Source organism: Mobula hypostoma, chromosome 14, assembly GCF_963921235.1.
Source record: "Mobula hypostoma chromosome 14, sMobHyp1.1, whole genome shotgun sequence".
Lineage (NCBI taxonomy): Eukaryota > Metazoa > Chordata > Chondrichthyes > Myliobatiformes > Myliobatidae > Mobula > Mobula hypostoma.
In genome coordinates, this window is record NC_086110.1 from 20552524 (window position 1) to 20570187 (window position 17664).

General features: G+C 41.1%; 1 protein-coding gene across 9 annotated transcripts in view; it reads left to right on the forward strand.

Annotated features, from left to right (window-relative positions):
• LOC134356133 (palmitoyltransferase ZDHHC1-like) overlaps nt 1-17664 on the forward strand; it is a 92790-nt gene that overhangs the window by 11888 nt on the left and 63238 nt on the right. Inside the window, exon 1 of one of the 9 annotated variants that reach the window (XM_063066777.1) lies at nt 15530-15868. The exons of 6 other annotated variants lie outside the window; for them this stretch is intronic. Coding sequence is in view for 1 of the 3 variants with exons in the window: in XM_063066776.1 (XP_062922846.1) it covers nt 16164-16178 (15 nt within the window). In the remaining 2 variants the exon portion in view is untranslated. Of the gene's footprint in view, nt 1-15529; nt 15869-15990; nt 16179-16222; nt 16275-17664 lie in introns of those variants that run through there. 2 more of the 9 variants (XM_063066776.1, XM_063066781.1) reach the window with 2 other exon arrangements.

Here is a 17664-nt window from a genome sequence, read left to right on the forward strand (position 1 = left end):
AGATTTTTATAAATTACCTGGATGAGGAAGTGGAGGGATGGGTTAGCAAATTTTCTGACACAAAGGTCAGGGTGTTGTGGATAGTCTGGAAGGCTGTCAGAGGTTACAGCAGAGCATCGATAGGTTGCAAAACTGGGCAGAGAAGTGGCAGAGGAAGTTCAACCCAGATAAGTGTGAAGTGGTTCATTTTGGTAGGTCAAATATGATGGCAGAATATAGTATTAATGTAAGACTCTTGGTAGCGTGGAGGATCAGACGGATCTTGAGGTCCGAGTCCATAGGACACTCAAAGCTGCTGAGCAGGTTGACTCTGTGGTTAAGAAGGCATACAGTGCATTGGCCTTCATCAATCGTGGGATTGATTATAAGAGCCGAGAGGTAATGTTACAGCTATATCGGACCCTGGTCAGACCCTACTTGGAGTACTGTGCTCAGTTCTGGTTACCTCACTACAGGAAGGATGTGGAAACTATAGAGAAGGTGCAGAGGAGATTTACAAGGATGTTGCCTGGATTAGGGAGCATGCCTTACGAGAATAGGTTGAGTGAACTTGGCCTTTTCTCCTTGGAGCGACAGAGGATGAGATGTGACCTGATAGAGGTGCATAAGATGATGAGAGGCATTGATCGTGTGGATAGTCAGAGGCTTTTTCCCAGGGCTGAAATGGCTATCACAAGAGGGCACAGTTTTAAGGTGCTGGGGAGTAGGTACAGAGGAGATGTCAGGAGTAAGTTTTTTATGCAGAGAGTGGTAAGTGCGTGGAATGGGCTGCCGGTGATGGTGGTGAAGATGGATACGATAGGGTTTTTTAAGAGACTCATGGATAGGTATATGGAGCTTAGAAAAAATAGAGGGCTATGGGTAAGCCGAAGTAATTTCTAAAGTAAGTACATGTTCGGCACAGTGTTATGGGCCGAAGAGCCTATACTGTGTTGTACTTTTTTTACATTTCTTTGGTTCTATGAATACTGGCCTGGCATCAACTGCTGTTTGTGGTAAATAGTTTTGAACTGGTGGTATTCTTTGGTTGTCAAGCTATGTGCTAGCTTCTTTCCTGAAAAGCTGTCTTTAACGTTTTTGAATTATGTCCCAGTTAGATTTTCCTAATTTCATTTCATCTCCCCATCAGTCATAAAAACTGATTAAATTGCAACTCACTTTTTACTGCACTGGGTCAACTCTTGTACACTGAGCTAAGATGAATCATTTCACAGCTATTTTTGATGGTTAGTTCCATTAAGTTGACAGCAGCTTTTCCCACCAATTCTGTCTTTGACTCTCATAATGCAGGCTTCTTCTCCAAGCTCCCATTTCCCGACTGTAGCTTATTTCAGAAGGCATCCATTAGTGTGTGCTGAAAATCGTGTTTTGGTCCCATAGTATGTAAAATATCCAGGATATTCTGAATTTGCGAAAGGTTGTATGGAAGTATGTATGAGTTAAGATATACAGTATTAACACTGACATTATAAACTGGCCAAAATGCTTTGGTGACTTTTGGAAGCCTCCCCCATTGTTATGGCAATTTTATATCCGTACTCAATCGGCGGGAGGAGAAGAGAAGCAGTGTGCCTGTGCATGCGCAGCCCCCTCCCTGAAAAATGATATTGTGTCTGTTAAATAGGGGCCGTGGACAATTCTGATTTGATGGAGAATGGACGTGAAAGCACAGAGGAACATCTGGAGAAATTTCTGAAACACTCGTTCACTGCTGTCGTTACTGCGTGGTCGGGAATCTTTCGGAGGGTGGGCCTCAAAATCCCCGGCTTTGCCTGCTCTTGGTGACCGAGGTTGAGGTCGAATCATTCATGCAGAGATGGCGCTCAGTACTCAGTGTCGGAGAGCTGATCAGAGCTCGAAGTTTTCGGATGCCTCAGAGTCAGACTGTGGTCGGCATGACAGGGAGAGTTTTTCTTCCTTCTCCCGTCTGCGTGAGATGTGGGACATTTGAGAGACTTTGAACTTTTACTGTGCTCATGGACTTCTCCATCAAGTTATGGTATTGTTGCACTGTTGTAACTATATGTTATAATTATGTGGTTTTGTCAGTTTTTTCAGTCTTGGTCTGTCCTGTGTTTTGTGATATCACACCGGAGGAAATATTGTATCATTTCTTAATGCATGCATTACTAAATGACAATAAAAGAGGACTACGTGTCCTCATAATCTAAATGTTAAAACTTGCATATGTAATCACTTAGGTTCAATACGCTTACACACAAATTAGCCTTGCAACTCTTGATTTAGGAAGGTGGCAAATGATTTTTCAACACCACATGGCCTTTGATTTTGGTCTCAAATTTGTATCTTTGTGCAGTTTCCTCACATTGTTAGGTTATAGAGATTCTGGAATCTCATTCTCACTAACTCACAGAGCCAGAGACCTTGGTTGTTGTCTATGTGGAGTTTACCCTTACTCCCTGTGACTGCCTAGGCTTTCTCCAGATCCCAGTTCCAGTATCCCCACACACTCAAACTCATTCTAGTTTTAGAGATTAATTGGCCTCTGTATATTGCCACTAGCGGTTGTCAAGGATACATGCTTCAGACACCGGTTGTAAAATGAACTGTGCAACAACTTGACCTGTGCCCCGGGGTCGGGGATAGCTTTAGCATCGCTTCCCTCTATCCGTAATGACACCCTGCGGCGTGGTCCCTCTGAGCCTTCAGGAATAGGGTCTTTTTCTTTTGGAAGTTCATCGGTACATTACTGGGAACGTGCTTCCTCAGAGACCCCAAGCTGTTCCCCCACTGGGCCTCCACTAAGTTTCCCGACACCTCTCTGATCAGCCGAACTGAAGGAGGGGCTGATCCCCTGAAATGATCCCCCTGGCACTGCAAGCAATTTAGCTGCCCTCCTAGCCAGAGAAGACACACTCAAAACTCCCCCCCACTTTCAAATAACTGACAGCTGTCACTACGGTGTAAGTGAACCTGACAGCTCTAACACCGTCACCAGCCCGCCTACTTAAACTTTCAACCAATCCCTGTCGCTCTCCCTCAACCGAGCACTGCCACTCATCTAACAACTGAGAGATCCACTCCGTCCACGTCTCGCACGCCTCCGCCCCTCTTGGGGTGGACACTATCCCAAGTGCCAGGCGGAGCCTGCCAGAGCTAGAACATTTATTCGCAGAGTCTACCTCCAAATCAGACCGCTCTTCCCTCGCTCTCCCAACCGCATGGACAGCCCTGAGTGCCACCTCCAACTCGTCAATGCCACCCTGAACTCGAACAAAGACCTCACCCACCACGCATACAGCAATCACCAGCAAATAACCCACAGAGACACACATTACAGATTTAAACAGGGCACCCACACAGCATACCAGCAGACTCAATCCTGGACGAGCCCCCACAATGTAGCCCCCCTGGCCACCCTCAGGGTCGCTCGGCTCGCTGTCGTCTAGGGAAACAGCCCCGGCCCCGCCAAACTGGATAATTCATTTGTGTGGATGCTGTGTGAGGTACCCCACCCTGCCCAAATAACAGACAATACACCAGATGCAATTAAATGATTTACAGTTTATAGATATTACTGGAACTATATAATTAAAAAAGAATAAAATATAAAAGGAAAATAAAAGGCGCCACACTTATCGAAGTTCAATCTCTTTGTGAACGAAACCATTGGAGCTCAAGGACCTTCTTCTTCACCCTGCGATCCCCTCGGACCACCTCGACCGACTGCCTGGGACCAACAACGGTGGTCGACCAGACGCTCCACACGAGTCCATCTCCATCTCCTCGCCAAACGTCCCGCTCGGGGTCCGACCCCGTTAGTGGACTCACAGCACCTCGTCCATCCTCTGTCTCGCTCTCCCGCCTTCTGCCCCAAAACCCCGCGCATACAGTATTTTCAAATACACCAAAACCATAACAACTATCCCAATTGGTTAATAACGTTTTTCTTATCACCCTCTAAACCACAACAAGCTGCTAGCGCAAACTTTCTCAGCATTTAACACAACAAAGCCGCATTCCCCAGATTAACATAACAAAGACCCCATTTTAATTAGCCTCCACAGTAACATAAAAATCGAAACCCCCTTACATGTGGGTAAATGTTACATTCAGGAAAATTGATGAGAATATTGGAAAAAGAAATGGGATTAATATAGAGTTAGTGTAACTGGATAACTGATGTTTCGTATAGACTCTGTGGGCATAAGGGCTGGATTCCATGGTGATTTGCAAGACGGCGCCAGCGACCAATGGCAACATCCTGCAGGCAGTTCACTAAACTACTAGATATTCTTCTTCTTTTAAATATGTATCTTTTCCTGAACTGCGATTGATTGCAGCCTGTAACTTCAATTTTAAGAAATGTGTTTTTTGAGCCTTTGCGATCTCCTGGAGAATTCGGCAAGGTTGAAAGTGAAGTGTGCAAGGGTGGCAATCAATTCCTAACAGCGAGAGGTGAACCTTGGGTTTGCTGCATTACTCCGCGCTGATTAAAGTGTCGAACAAGATTAAAATTGGTGAGGACAAGAGTGGAAAATGAATGGGTGTTCAGCGCTGTCTGTCTGCCTTTGATCCATCTCCTTGCCGCTGCCAGCGGAAGGTGCTGGAGATTTGGGTCCCACACCTCAAGGTTTGATCGCCTCAGTGACTCATGACTGCGGATTCATTTTACTGGGGACTCTGCAGTTTGATGTTTAATCTCCTCAGCGTTGTACGCGGCTGTGGATTCGCTTTTGGGGACTCGGCAATTCATATTCCATGTGTTTTTGTTTACTTTTTTTTCACTATTTGCGCGATTTGATCGAGGCACCAGCACGGACCTAGCTCTGCGACCGTGGCCTGCAACCACCTTTGGGAACTCTGTGGGACTCTGCAATTTGATGATGTTTATTATTCTGTGTGTTACTTGCTCACTTCTTGTTATTTGCATGATTTATTCTTTTTTATGTGTTTTTTGTGCATTTGGTGGTCTGTGTTGTGTGGAATTTTTCTTCAGATGGGTTCTATGGTGCTTGTTTTGTGGCAGTCTGTGAGAAGAGGAATCTCATGGCTCAATATAGTATGGATACTTTGATAAGTAATGTACTTTGAACTTTTGAAACTGATTGCCTCCACGACTCTGTATGCAATTTTTACAACAGTGCAGCCATGAAGCATGATCTCTGGGACACCTGTCCATTTACAATTTGGTCTTTTCAGAGACTCTTAGAAAGATAGATGGGGCTTAGAAAAATAGAGAGCTATGTAGCGAAATTCTACGCAGTTCCCAGAGTAGGTTATATGGTCAGCACAACATTGCTGTAGATATCTATGTACTATGTACAACTCGTTGAGTTCTTTTTCCTGCGGGCATAGTTACCAAATCTACAGAACATTAACTGTAAACAGGATCAATGAATAACAAACTGTACAAATGCAAATATAACTAAATAGCAATAAATAATAAGAGCATGAAATAACTAAATGAAGAGTCCTTAAAGTGAGATCATTGCTTGTGGAAACAGTAAAAATAGAATGAGTGTAGTTACCCCGTTTGTTCAAGAGCCTGATGATCGAGGGGTAGTAACTGTTCCTGAACCTGGTGCTGCGGGTCTTGAGGCTCTTGTACCTTCTATCTGATGGCAGCAGCGAGAAAAAAGCATGGTCTCGGTGGTGAGGATCTTTGATGAAGGATGCTGCTTTTTTACGGCAACGTTTAGCGTGGACGTACTTAAAGGTTGGGAGTATTTTACCCGATAGCCAACGATCTTCTCTGCCTAGTAGACCATTCACTGGAAAGGTTTTGGAGAAGCAGGACGTGGCCGGAAAGCAAACAGTGATAGAGGTGGTCACAGCACTCTCAATGATGGCTGAGTAAAAAAAAGTCATCAGGATATGCCCTGAGTTGTTATGCGTCCTAAGCTGGCGTAGGAAAAGCAAAATCTGCTGGTCTTTCCTAGCGATGAGAAGACCAGTTCAATATATTGGTACTGGTAGTCCTCAGGAATTGGAATGACTTGTCCAGACACCGCCTGGATGTTAATTTCCAAGGTGAGGGTAGGGTGTTGTCGACGAAAGTCAATCTTCATTTCCTCTGTCTTTATACATTAGGCTCTGAGTTGTTACGAGCACACCATGCAGCAAAGTGGTCTAGCTCTCTTTGATAGCCAACTACAGTCCTGTCATCAGCGGACTTCAGAATTTTAATGGATTTGTGTGTGGAGGTACAGTCACTTGTATAAAGTGAGAACAGGAGGGGTAAAGAACACAGTCCTGGGGACAGCCTGTGCTTACAGACATTGGATTGGACAAGTTGGACCTCAGCTTTTCTAACTGCTTACTTTCTGTCAGTATGTTTGCAATCTACTGACAGATGCTGTAGGGTTAGCTTGGTGTGGAGCAGCTCCGGGATAATAGAATAAAATAGACACTAGACAATAGGTGCAGGAGTAGGACATTCACCCCTTTGAGCCAGCACTGTCATTCACTGTGATCATGGCTGATCATCCACAATCAGTACCCTGTTCCTGCCTTCCTCCCATATCCCTATCGCTATCTTTAAGAGCTCTAACTCTTTCTTGAAAGAATCCAGAGATTTGGCCTCCACTTCCTTCTGAGACAGAGCATTCCACAGATCCACAACCCTCTGTGTGAAAAAGTTTTTCCTCAACTTCGTTCTAAATGGTCTACCCCTTATTCTTAAACTGTGGCCTCTGGTTCTGGACTCCTCCAACATCGGGAACATGTTTCCTGCCTCTAGCGTGTCCAATCCCTTAATGATCTTATATGTTTCAATCAGATCCCCTCTCATGCTTCTAAATTCCAGAGTATACAAGCCCAGATGCTCCAATCTTTCAACATATGACATTCCCACCATCCCTACGCTGCACTCCCTCCATAGTAAGAATGTCCTTCCTCAAATGTGGAGACCAAAACTGCACACAATACTCCAAGTGGGATCTCACCAGGGCCTTGTACAACTGCAGAAGGACCTCTTTGCTCCTATATTCAACTCCCCTTGTTATGAAGGCCAACATGCCATTAGCTTTCTTCAGTAAATAAAACATTAAAGAGACGGTGGTGGAAAGGTTTAAACAAGAAGCTCGTTAGTACTTTATCTATTACTCAGCCTGCTCTGGCTAAATCAGTGAGCGAGAGAGAAATGAGCAGTAGGAGGTCATGGCCTGGTATGTGCTAGGAAGTGGTCTCCAGAAGTTGCTGGATGAAAATCAGATTTAGCTGTGGTGGAAAGCTTAGACCAGTGATTCCCAGTGGGGGCGGTACCACCCCACATGAGAGTGGCTACCTGTCCTAAGGATTCTTGGGTGGGTGGGGGGGGGGTGGTAAGCGGCGCCCTAACTTGAGGCACTTCCAAACAAAGGGATGAGCCACTGGAACACGGGAAGAACCACAGCTCTGCAGGCGGTGAGCACTCGTCGTCACAACGCGTCTGAAACTCGGTAATCTCATCCGACCTTACCGACCAAACAGACGTTATTGGTGATGCATAAATTAGCAACCACGGTGCCCAACAATTCTGCTTGACTCGCGGCACTGAACTAGTTCATGCAATTTAACATTTGGTAAGTGAAGTACAGATCTACCGGAAACAGGTGAAATAGAACCTGCCTACCCTGAGGATTCCTCTTGAGGTGTTCAAAGCGACCTCGGCTGCATATGGGCGGTCAACGACCACCTTATGGTTTTATGGGACCTTACGTGATTGATCAATCGCGCTAATTGGAGTGGTAGAAAGGTAGCTTGCCGAACACCAGCTCTGTCCCGACTAACATTCAGATTCCAATCTGAATCCTCGTCAATGTAATTTTCACTGTTGTGATCATCTTCAACTTCGCCTCGCCGTTCCTTTGCATGCCGCTACCATTGTTTCGTCCATGTCAACTCGCTGCTGTCGTCAACATCCAATAGGCATTTCCAGATTGTGTTCATTTTTTAATTTTAGCTTATTCCTGATAACGATGGATAAGTATCCTGCTGAGAAATAGAAAGTGCGTCAATACAATGTTGGAGTACGGTTTTATTCCATTCTCATCAGATCAGCAATGCTCCATGCGTCTTATCTGTATTGTCTAATGAAGGAATGAAACCATCAAGATTGCAGGAACACTTCTGTAAAAGACACCCTGAAAAGACCACTTATGGTATTACTCAGTTCTAGAGGATGAAAGAAGCATTTGGAAAGCATTGCACACTCAGTTAATTTCCCAAGAAAACTAAAAATGACCTTGATATTGGTCTCATTGCTTCTTATAACATTTCCAAAATTACAGCAAAGTGTGGAAAAACTCATGCAATAGGTGAAAGGTTAATAATGCCACTGCATCAGAAATGCTCACCACTGTTCTCAAAATGGATACCAGTATTTTAAAATCAATTCCTCTGAGTAATAACTCTGTAGCTCGTTGTATTGACAAAATGAGTGACGACATTGAGAATCATTTATGCACAGAGGAACAAAAACAGTATTTGTGATACAGTTGGGTGAATAAACAGTGCGAGGCAATGAGGCATTGCTAATGGCATATGCACTGTTTGTCAAAATTGGAGAAGTTTATGAAGAGATTGTGTTTTGTAAAAAGTTAAAAACGAATATCAATGGGGAATCAATTTAGGACGAATTCAAAAGGTAAATTGAGGATAAAAATATTCCAATTAGGAACATGATTTCTTATGCATCGGATGGAGCACCATATATAACAGGGAAGCAATGCTGGTTTAGTGGCATTTATGAAGAAGGATATTCCAAGTAATTTGCAATTCATTGTGTAATTCATCATCATCACATCGTAGCCAAAAACCTCAGCCAACTTTTTCTAAAACCTCAGCCAACTTTTGCTAAAACTATTATCTGTTATCATAAAATTTCAAGCTCATCCATTAAACAGCAGAATATTTCGCCAGTTACCCTAAGATAATGTGTTTGAACTCTTGCTTCTTCACATTGGCTGTCAAAAGGCTGCTGCTTAACACGTTTCTATGATCATTTTGACACAGAGCTTCAATCTTTGCTCCAATTCAACAAGAGCTTGGGAAGCAAGATTAAACTTCTATATGGAGCTGTGGCACACCAAGCCGATCTGTGTGATGAAATGAACTTTCTAAATATGAAACAGTAAGGTGAGAATTTTAACCTAATCCAGGCAAAAAGCAGTGTCCACTGTGGGTAAGGAGTTGGAAATTTGGAAATAAATAAGCAAAACAATAGGAGAAGAATGTTCTCACAGTTTCCCTGCATTGAAAGTCTGGCACCCTCTTTCACATATTGTGATTTGCAAGAGTACTGCTTACATCTGCAGTCACTGAAGAAGGATTTTCCGAATTGATTCAAGGATTTGAACTATCTGGAAATTCTGGACTGGGTAATTAACCCATTTCTTTGCAAGGTGGAAGAACAGGGAGAGCGCTTGCAAGAAGAAATGATCAAAATTCAGAATGATAAGTAATTTTTTTCAAAAATGTTGGCTTTTGTGGTGTGTGGTTACACTGTCGTACAAAATTTTCTGGTCCTTGGAGAAGAGCCAAACTGCTCTTCATTGCATTTCCATCCTCCTACCTTGTTGAAAGAGGTTTCAGTGCAGTGAACCACATACAAAAAAAGAGAGAAACGGCTTGGACATTGTTACACGTGGGGACTTAAGCCTTTTGCTGTCACAACTTGAACCAGATATTTCAACTCTTGCTAAGAAGCTTGAAGCTCAAGGACTGCCCCATCTGCCAATGGCTGCAGCAGTATTTTTCTGCTGCTCTTAGTTTTCTTTCTCTCCCCCTAGTTTAAGCTTTGAATTTAAAATTTTTACTTGTTGATTCTTGAGGTGGATCAATATGTCTATGTCTACAAGAAGTGGGAAGAATTTACCTGAACCTGGTGATAAAGGTAATGGGAAAGGAAAGATCTGATGAAATGCCATCGTGGGCTGAAGATATCGTTCCGACACTGAATTCAATTAAGGATCAGAATGGATCAATTAAAGACCAACTGGAAAAGAATAGTAATGGAATGAAGTCATTTCTGGGAAAACTTAAAGACCTGGAAACTCAAGTTATTTCACACAAAGAGGAATTGAAGATAACTAAGCAAAAGCTGTCTGAAGCTACAACTCGTTTGGAAAGATATTAGAATAAGATTATAGACCTGGAAACTAGGTCTCGACAAAGGAATATAAGAATTGTTGGGCTGCAGGAAGGAGCTGAAGATGGAGATCTAATGGCTTACTTTGGTAAGCTTTTCCACACTTTATTTCCTACCATTCTATCAAAGCCGTCTGCTATAGAAAGGACACACAGAGCGGTTATCTCGAAATTGAAGCACTCTAGCAAACCAAGATCTGTTCTGGTTTGCTTTCATCACTTTAAAATTAAAGATCAAATAATACGACAGGCAAGAAAACAGAGAGTTTTTAGATTTATGGAATCTGAGCTCCGCTTCTACGAAGATTATCCAAGAGAGATAATGGAACAAAGATCAAAATTTGCCCTGGTAATGAAACAAGCATATGATAAGAATCTTTTCCCATCTTTCAGGTATCCGACAAGACTTAAAATTTTCCCTCCTAATTCTCCTCCTCGTACTTTTTTTGATCCAAAAGCTGCGCTGGATTTTGTTCAGGCTTTGCCTGCCACTGTCACTGACGCTGTTGTTGAATGATCCATCCGAAAGGCTGTTTGGCTATTTGTGTATTATTCGCATTTTGGAAAGAAGATTTATGATGGCCACTTGTATATTTCATCGAGAGACTAATTAAAGAACACGGGGAGTTGTTTTTTATTGCATATTATTGGTTTTCCTTTGGAAAGATTTATGGTTTAAGTATCTCTGCTCAAATGATCTCTGGACATTTTATGACTGAGGGAAGAAGATAAGGTGATTTGTTCCTTTAATTTAATACTTCGTAGCTAATTGGTAGTTTTTCCTATTAATAGGGCTTTTTATATATTTTTCTGTTCTATAATAACATTTTATAATTGAATTTAAAGCTTTTTTAGGGAATTAATATTAAACTTAAACATGGTGCTGGTTTTTCTCTCTAAGAGATAACATTATTTTGGTTCTTTCTTGTTTATCGGTCGATGGAATGTAAATACCTTCTTTGCTGAGACTTTATTGTCTTTTTCACAAGGTCACTCTACTTTTTTACTAACTGGGGGGAGGGAAAGAAAACACAGACAGAGCAGTCAGCAGCTTTGAATTCTATCGTAGATTGCTTGCCTTTTTCGGGTTTCCGGGTGTGGGTGGGTGAGTTTAGAGTTCGTTTTTTCCCAGTGGGTGGTTCCGGAGCATGCGTGTTTTTTATTTGGTTGTATTCTTCATCACCGCCATCTTTGATCATCCTGCATTGGTATGTGCTTTGTGCATGTATAAAGTAGAATGAAATTATAGTATGCTGTTCAAACGGATTAATATAATAAGTTGGAATGTACGTGGTTCGAATCATCCTATTAAACGAAAGAAGACTTTTAAAATCATTAACCGATTCCAACCTGATATAATTTTTGCACAAGAGACACATATCAGGGCAGGAGATCAAAATAGATTTTTTAGATGGTGGAATGGTTTGCAATTCCACTCTACCTCTCAGAGTAAAACAAAACGCGTGTCTGTTTTCATTAAACAATATATTTATTCAAGAGGATATTGAATCAGATTCTAATGGTAGATTTTTAATTGTTAAAGGAACAATTTGTAACAGAAAAGTTGTTTTGGTTAATTTGTATGGTCCTAACTTAGATGATCCTTCTTTTTTTAAAAAGGTATTCGCTTTACTGCCTGCCTTAAATGAATATATGCTCATAATGGGTGGGGGTTTTAATTGTTGTTTAAATCCTATGATTGATAAGAGCTCAACCAATCAGCGACTTCCAAATCGATCCGCATCATTTATTAATTCTTTTTTGATTGATTTTGGGTTGATTGATTTGTGGAGGTATCTTAATCCCGACAATAGAGAATATTCTTTCTTCTCACACGTTTATAAAAAATGTTCGAGGATCGATTATATTATAATCGATCCCCACTTCTTGCCTAGTGTTAAAACCTGCAAATATGACGCTATTGCTATATCTGATCATGCGCCTCTGAGTTTGTCTTTTGAATTTGATAATGTCACTCTTGCCCGCCCACCTTGGCACATGTCTCAGACATTATTACAAAACTCTGACTTTGTCACTGTCATTGAAACCCAGATAAAAGTATTTTTTCTTTTTAATGATATGGGGGTATGTCTAAATTAGTTATATGGGATACATTTAAAGCATTTTTACGTGGTCAGATTATTTCTTATTCAGCTAAACTTAAAAAGCAAACTAAAGCAGAATTAGATAGAATTTCAAAACAAATTAAAGATTTAGATAATATTTATGCAATTTCCCCCAATACTGATTTATTTAAACAAAGGGTGGAACTTCAGTCACAATATAACCTGTTATTAACTCATCCCATTGAAGGTTAAAGATTAAACATTGCTTAAGTTAAAGAGCCAATTTTATATGTCTGGAGATAAAAATAATAAACTGCTTGCATCTGAATTAAAAATGGCTGCAGCCAAAAGGCAAATCATGAAAATTCGTAGGAAAGTTGGTACCTTAGCTCAGGAATATGAGGAAATTAATAAGATTTTTCAAGACTTTTGTGCTGAGCTATATAAATCTCAATGTCGGTTAGATTCCTCTAAAATGAATGCTTTTTTACGAAAGATTGTTTTTCCTAAAATTTCGGCTGAGGATCGAAAAACTCTTGATGCTCAAATTACTGAAGCAGAAATTCATGAAGCTATTTTTTCAATGCAATCTGGTAAGTCCCCAGGACTTGATGGCTATCCCATAGAATTTTATAAAAAATTTGGGAAGTTGCTCTCTCCGTATATGTTGGAAATGTTTAAGGATTCTTTTGTGAAAGGTGACTTACCCTCTACTTTTTATGAGGCTTCTATTTCTTTAATTCTTAAAAAAGATAAAGATCCTACTGACTGTGCTTCATATAGACCTATTTCAATACTGAATGTTGACGCTAAGATTTTGTCAAAGATAATGGCCAATCGGTTGGAGAGTATTTTGGGTAAAATTATTTGTAAAGATCAAACAGGCTTTGTAAAGGGTCGCTATTCCTTTTCAAATATTCAGAGACTACTTCACATTATATATTCATCCTCTTCTAAAATTCCACAATGTGTTGTATCTTTGAATGCTGAAAAAGCGTTCGACCGAGTTGAATGGAAATATTTATTCAATGTTTTAGAGAAATTTGGCTTTGGTGTTAATTTTAATAATTGGATTAAATGATATATAAAGCCCCTATTGCTACTGTTGTTACTAACAATTGTAGGTCTCCTTTTTTTCAGCTTTCACGGTGAACAAGGCAAGGCTGTCCATTAAGTCCTTTGTCGTTTAATTTAATATTAGAACCCCTTGCTGTTGCTCTTCGTGAGGCTAAAAATATCCATGGGATATTTGTGAATGAGACCATGCATAAGATCTCTCTTTATGCTGATGATTTATTGGTTTATATATCTAACCCTGACGAATCCATTCCTGTCCTGCTAAAATTATTTAATGAATTCGGAGGTTTTTCAGGATATAAAATTAATTTTAGTAAAAGTGAATTGTTTCCTTTATATGATTCTGTTTCTATATATGATAATACCCCTTTTAAAGTTTCAGACTCTTTTAGATATTTAGGTATTATAATTACTAAAAAATATAAGGATCTTTATAAAGCTAATTTTGTTCCCTTCGTAGACTCTATGCAGTATTTATTTAGTAGATGGAGTCCACTTACATTTTCACTTGTTGGTCGTATTATATAGTTAAAATGATGATTCTACCGAAATTTTTATATTTATTTCAGAATATTCCTGTTTTTTTGACCAGGAAGTTTTTTGATCGGATTGATTCTATTATTTTATCTTTTATTTGGAATAATAAAAGACCAAGAATTAGTAAATGTCATTTACAAAAATTGAAAAAGGATGAAGGTCTTGCTTTGCCTAATTTTAGAATGTATTATTGGGCTGTTAATCAGCGATATATGTCTTTTTGGTTATACTGGGTTGATAAGAGTGATCAGCCAATTTGGGTAGACCTGGAACTAAAAGTTGTAAAACAGTTCTATTTAACCTCGTTATTGGGGGCTCCTTTACCTATGCAATTAAGTAAAGTTGTTAATTTAAACCTATATCCTGTGATTAAGTATTCTTTACAAATTTGGCTCCAGTTCCGCAATTTTTTTAAGCTTAAAAAATTTAAACTTTGTAGATTAATTTACCGAAATTGCTTTTTTAAGCCACCTTTGAGTGATCCAATTTTTTTACTTTGGAAAAATAAAGGTATTAATTCTTTTTTGGATTTATTTAAAGAAGATAGATTGATGTCCTTTGAACATCGATAAATATTCTCTTTCATACTCACACTTTTTGCAATACCTTCAAGTCAGACATTTTTTACAAAAATATTTAAGTAATTTCCCTTACATATTGGAGGCTGACCTGTTAGATACTATTATGAGTATAAATCCTTTGAATAAGTGTTCTATTGGAAGAATTTATAATTTACTATTACAATGGGATAAGCGTCCGTTGTCTAAGATTAAACAGGATTGGGAAAAGGAACTTAATTTGACTTTTATGACGGGGGATTGGATGCGGATATTGAAGTTGGTCAACTCTTTTTCAATTTGTGCTAGCCATTCATTGATTCAATTTAAAATTGTACATCGTTATCATGTGACAAAGCAGAGACTTTCTAAAATCTTTCCTAATGTTGATAGTCATTGTGATAGATGTAAAACTGAGATAGCTACACTGACACATATGTTTTGGTCTTGTTCTATATCGGAACAGTTCTGGAAGTCGGTTTTCTCAACAATTTCTAAAGCACTTAAAATTAATTTACAACCTAATAAATTAACTGTGCTTTTTGGAATAGTTCCTCAAAATATTCATGGTATTTCTGTGTCTGACCAGCATGTTATTGCATTTGTTACATTGATAGCTGGGAGGGCTATTTTGTTGAAGTGGAAGGATACATCAGCTCCCACTTTGTCACAATGGTTCTCTCAAGTGATGCTACGTCTTAGTAGAAGTCAAACTTTGGAACCTTTATTTGATTTGAGAAAAGATGGGGCTTATTTGCTGGTTATTATCATTTGAGTTAATTGATATAATTTTTCCACGATCTAATTGTAAATTCCTTTAGTATATTTTCTTTTTTTGCTGGTGGTTTGATGTTTATTTTTAGAAGCTTTTTATATGATGCATGGCTCCGGGGTTGTACACCTAATGGGTTCTCTTTTTTTTCTCACTTTTCTGCTCAGTAGGTTTTTTTTGTTATCACAAAATTTTGTTTTCAATCTTTAAGATGATGGGGTTTTTTTGAGGCATTGTAAGTGTTGTTACTTCGATGTACTCATGTTATTTTTCCTATATATACAATAAAAAGATATGAAATGAAAGAGAAGCTTGAAGCTCAAAGGTCACAATGATAGCGAAGATGCTGTACAACGTAGTGTGTAAGATAGGTTTAAAGACCGATAAAAATTTAAAGCAGAATCACTTTAGCCTAGGGTAGACTTGTTTTTACACTATGGGGGCGCCGGAAAGTATATTGTGCCTAAGAGGGGCGTTGGCAAGTATGAAAGTGCTCTAGGGTTAAGAAAGGGCCGGAAAACACTGGCACTATTTGGGAGGGGGAGGAGCGGGCAGATGATCAGAGAGGGTAAGGAGTTGGAAGAAGAAAAGAAAACATTCTTTCTCGACACAATCCCTCTCCCAACGACCCAAATTCTCCCACGCCCCGCGAGCGTCGGAAGGCGCAGTCCACTGCATTGTCGCGTCTCGATGGAAGGCAGTTTGAAACGTCGACCGTGGTGACCGTGGGTGTTTACATTTCTAAGAGCTCAGAACACCGTTGAGAGGTATGGAGGTTGGATGTGTTTTCCACTTGGGGAGTAGAGAGGGCGGGCAGTCACTGTCCGCTGTGCCAGGGTTCATGCCAGGTGAAATCATTGCTGGTCATTTAACCCGCCCTCCGGGATGGTGCGGGTGGTCGTCCGGCCGGTTCGATTGCAATCAGTGCCGAGCCCCGGGTCGGGCTGCCTGTCCGTGGGAAGGGGATGGTTGTGTATTGCTGAACCGAGTTATTTTTCACGGTAACGGATTTAACCATAATGATCCGCTTCGCGCTCTGTAAGGATATCAGACCCAGAGCCAATGTCACGGCCCAAGGTAGGAGTGTCGCACTTCGTAAACTTGCATTGCAATTGCCTTGTCGCCAACCTCGTCTACTATAATACTTTCCCGAACGCGTGAAGAAGTGACCAGGTATGACGTTCACAGAAACGGTGTAAACTACCCTAGCAAGTTTTCTTTCAATTGTCAGCACAAGTATTCATCTTCATCATCGTTATATGCCGTGTCAGCCAAAGTATTAGTGTTGTCATATGGGACAGTCTCCCGTAACCTGGGCTTGGGTGCCCATGCCTGGTTTTGCCTGGATCACCCAGCCTAGGTGCAAATGTAGATGAGACAGCAATTTTCCAGTAGTGAGGTGAGAGTGACCAACATTGAGGCAGTTCAGGGTCTGTGATGGCTTGTGGTATCAAGGAGTCCTGGTACATTTGAAGCCTGCTGGCATCACTGTTCTGGCCCAGCTAGTGCCAGTGAACAATGCCACCTCAGGTTGATGTCCAGTCACAGACTGGAGAAAATCTGCAGATGCTGGAAGTCCAAGCGACACACACAAAACGCTGGAGGAACTCAGCAGGCCAGGCAGTGAGTACAGTTGATGTTTCTGGCCCGCTGTACTCTTTTCCATAGATACTGCCTGACCTGCTGAGTTCCTCCAGCATTTTGTGTATGTTGCTCAGGTCGATGTTCTTGTTGCTGTTCAGGGGATTTTTTTTGCAGGGGGAATGTTTGTTTTTTTTAATGGGTTTTGTGGCTGTCTGTGGAGAATGTAAGTCTCAGGGTTGACCATTGCATGCAATCTTTATATAAATATACTTTGACCTTTGATCAAAGGGACAATAGAGAGACAGTAGGGATTAGGAGTGCTGGAAATCTGCAGCAACACGTGTGCTGGATGCTGGAGGGGTTCAGAGGTCAGGCAGCAGCTCGGAGGGAAATGGACAATCCCTTCATCAGGGCTGGAAAGGAGGAGGACATGAGCCAGAAGGAAAGGGCGAGAGGGGAGGAGGTGTTGATGGGTGATGGGCAAATCCAGGTGGAAGGTAAGTAAGTGGGGTTACTGTCAGGTGATGGGTGGAAGAGGCAAAGGGTTGAACAATATGGAATCTGATCGGAGAGGGCAGTTGACTGTGGAATAAAGGGAAGGAGGTGAGGAATCGGAGGAATATGAAGTTGGTGAGCTGTGATGCTGATGCAGGTTGGAGACTATCAGGATGGTATTGCTTCTAGCAAGCCTAACACTCTAACGTGGTAGTCGAGGAGGCTCTGGACAGATACATCAGTGTGAGAATTGGAAGTGGAATTGAATGGCTGCTCACGAGGATATCCTGACCATTGGGGCAGCTGGAGAGAAGGTGCTCAATGCAGTGGTCCCCCAGTCTGCTTTGGGTCTCTGCAATGTAGAGGAGGTCGCACTGTGAGCACTAGATGCAATAAATGGCGCTGATGGAGTCACATGTGAAAAGCTGCCTCTCCTGGAAAGATCGTTTAGGGCCCTGAATGCTGGCGAGGGACGATGAGTAGG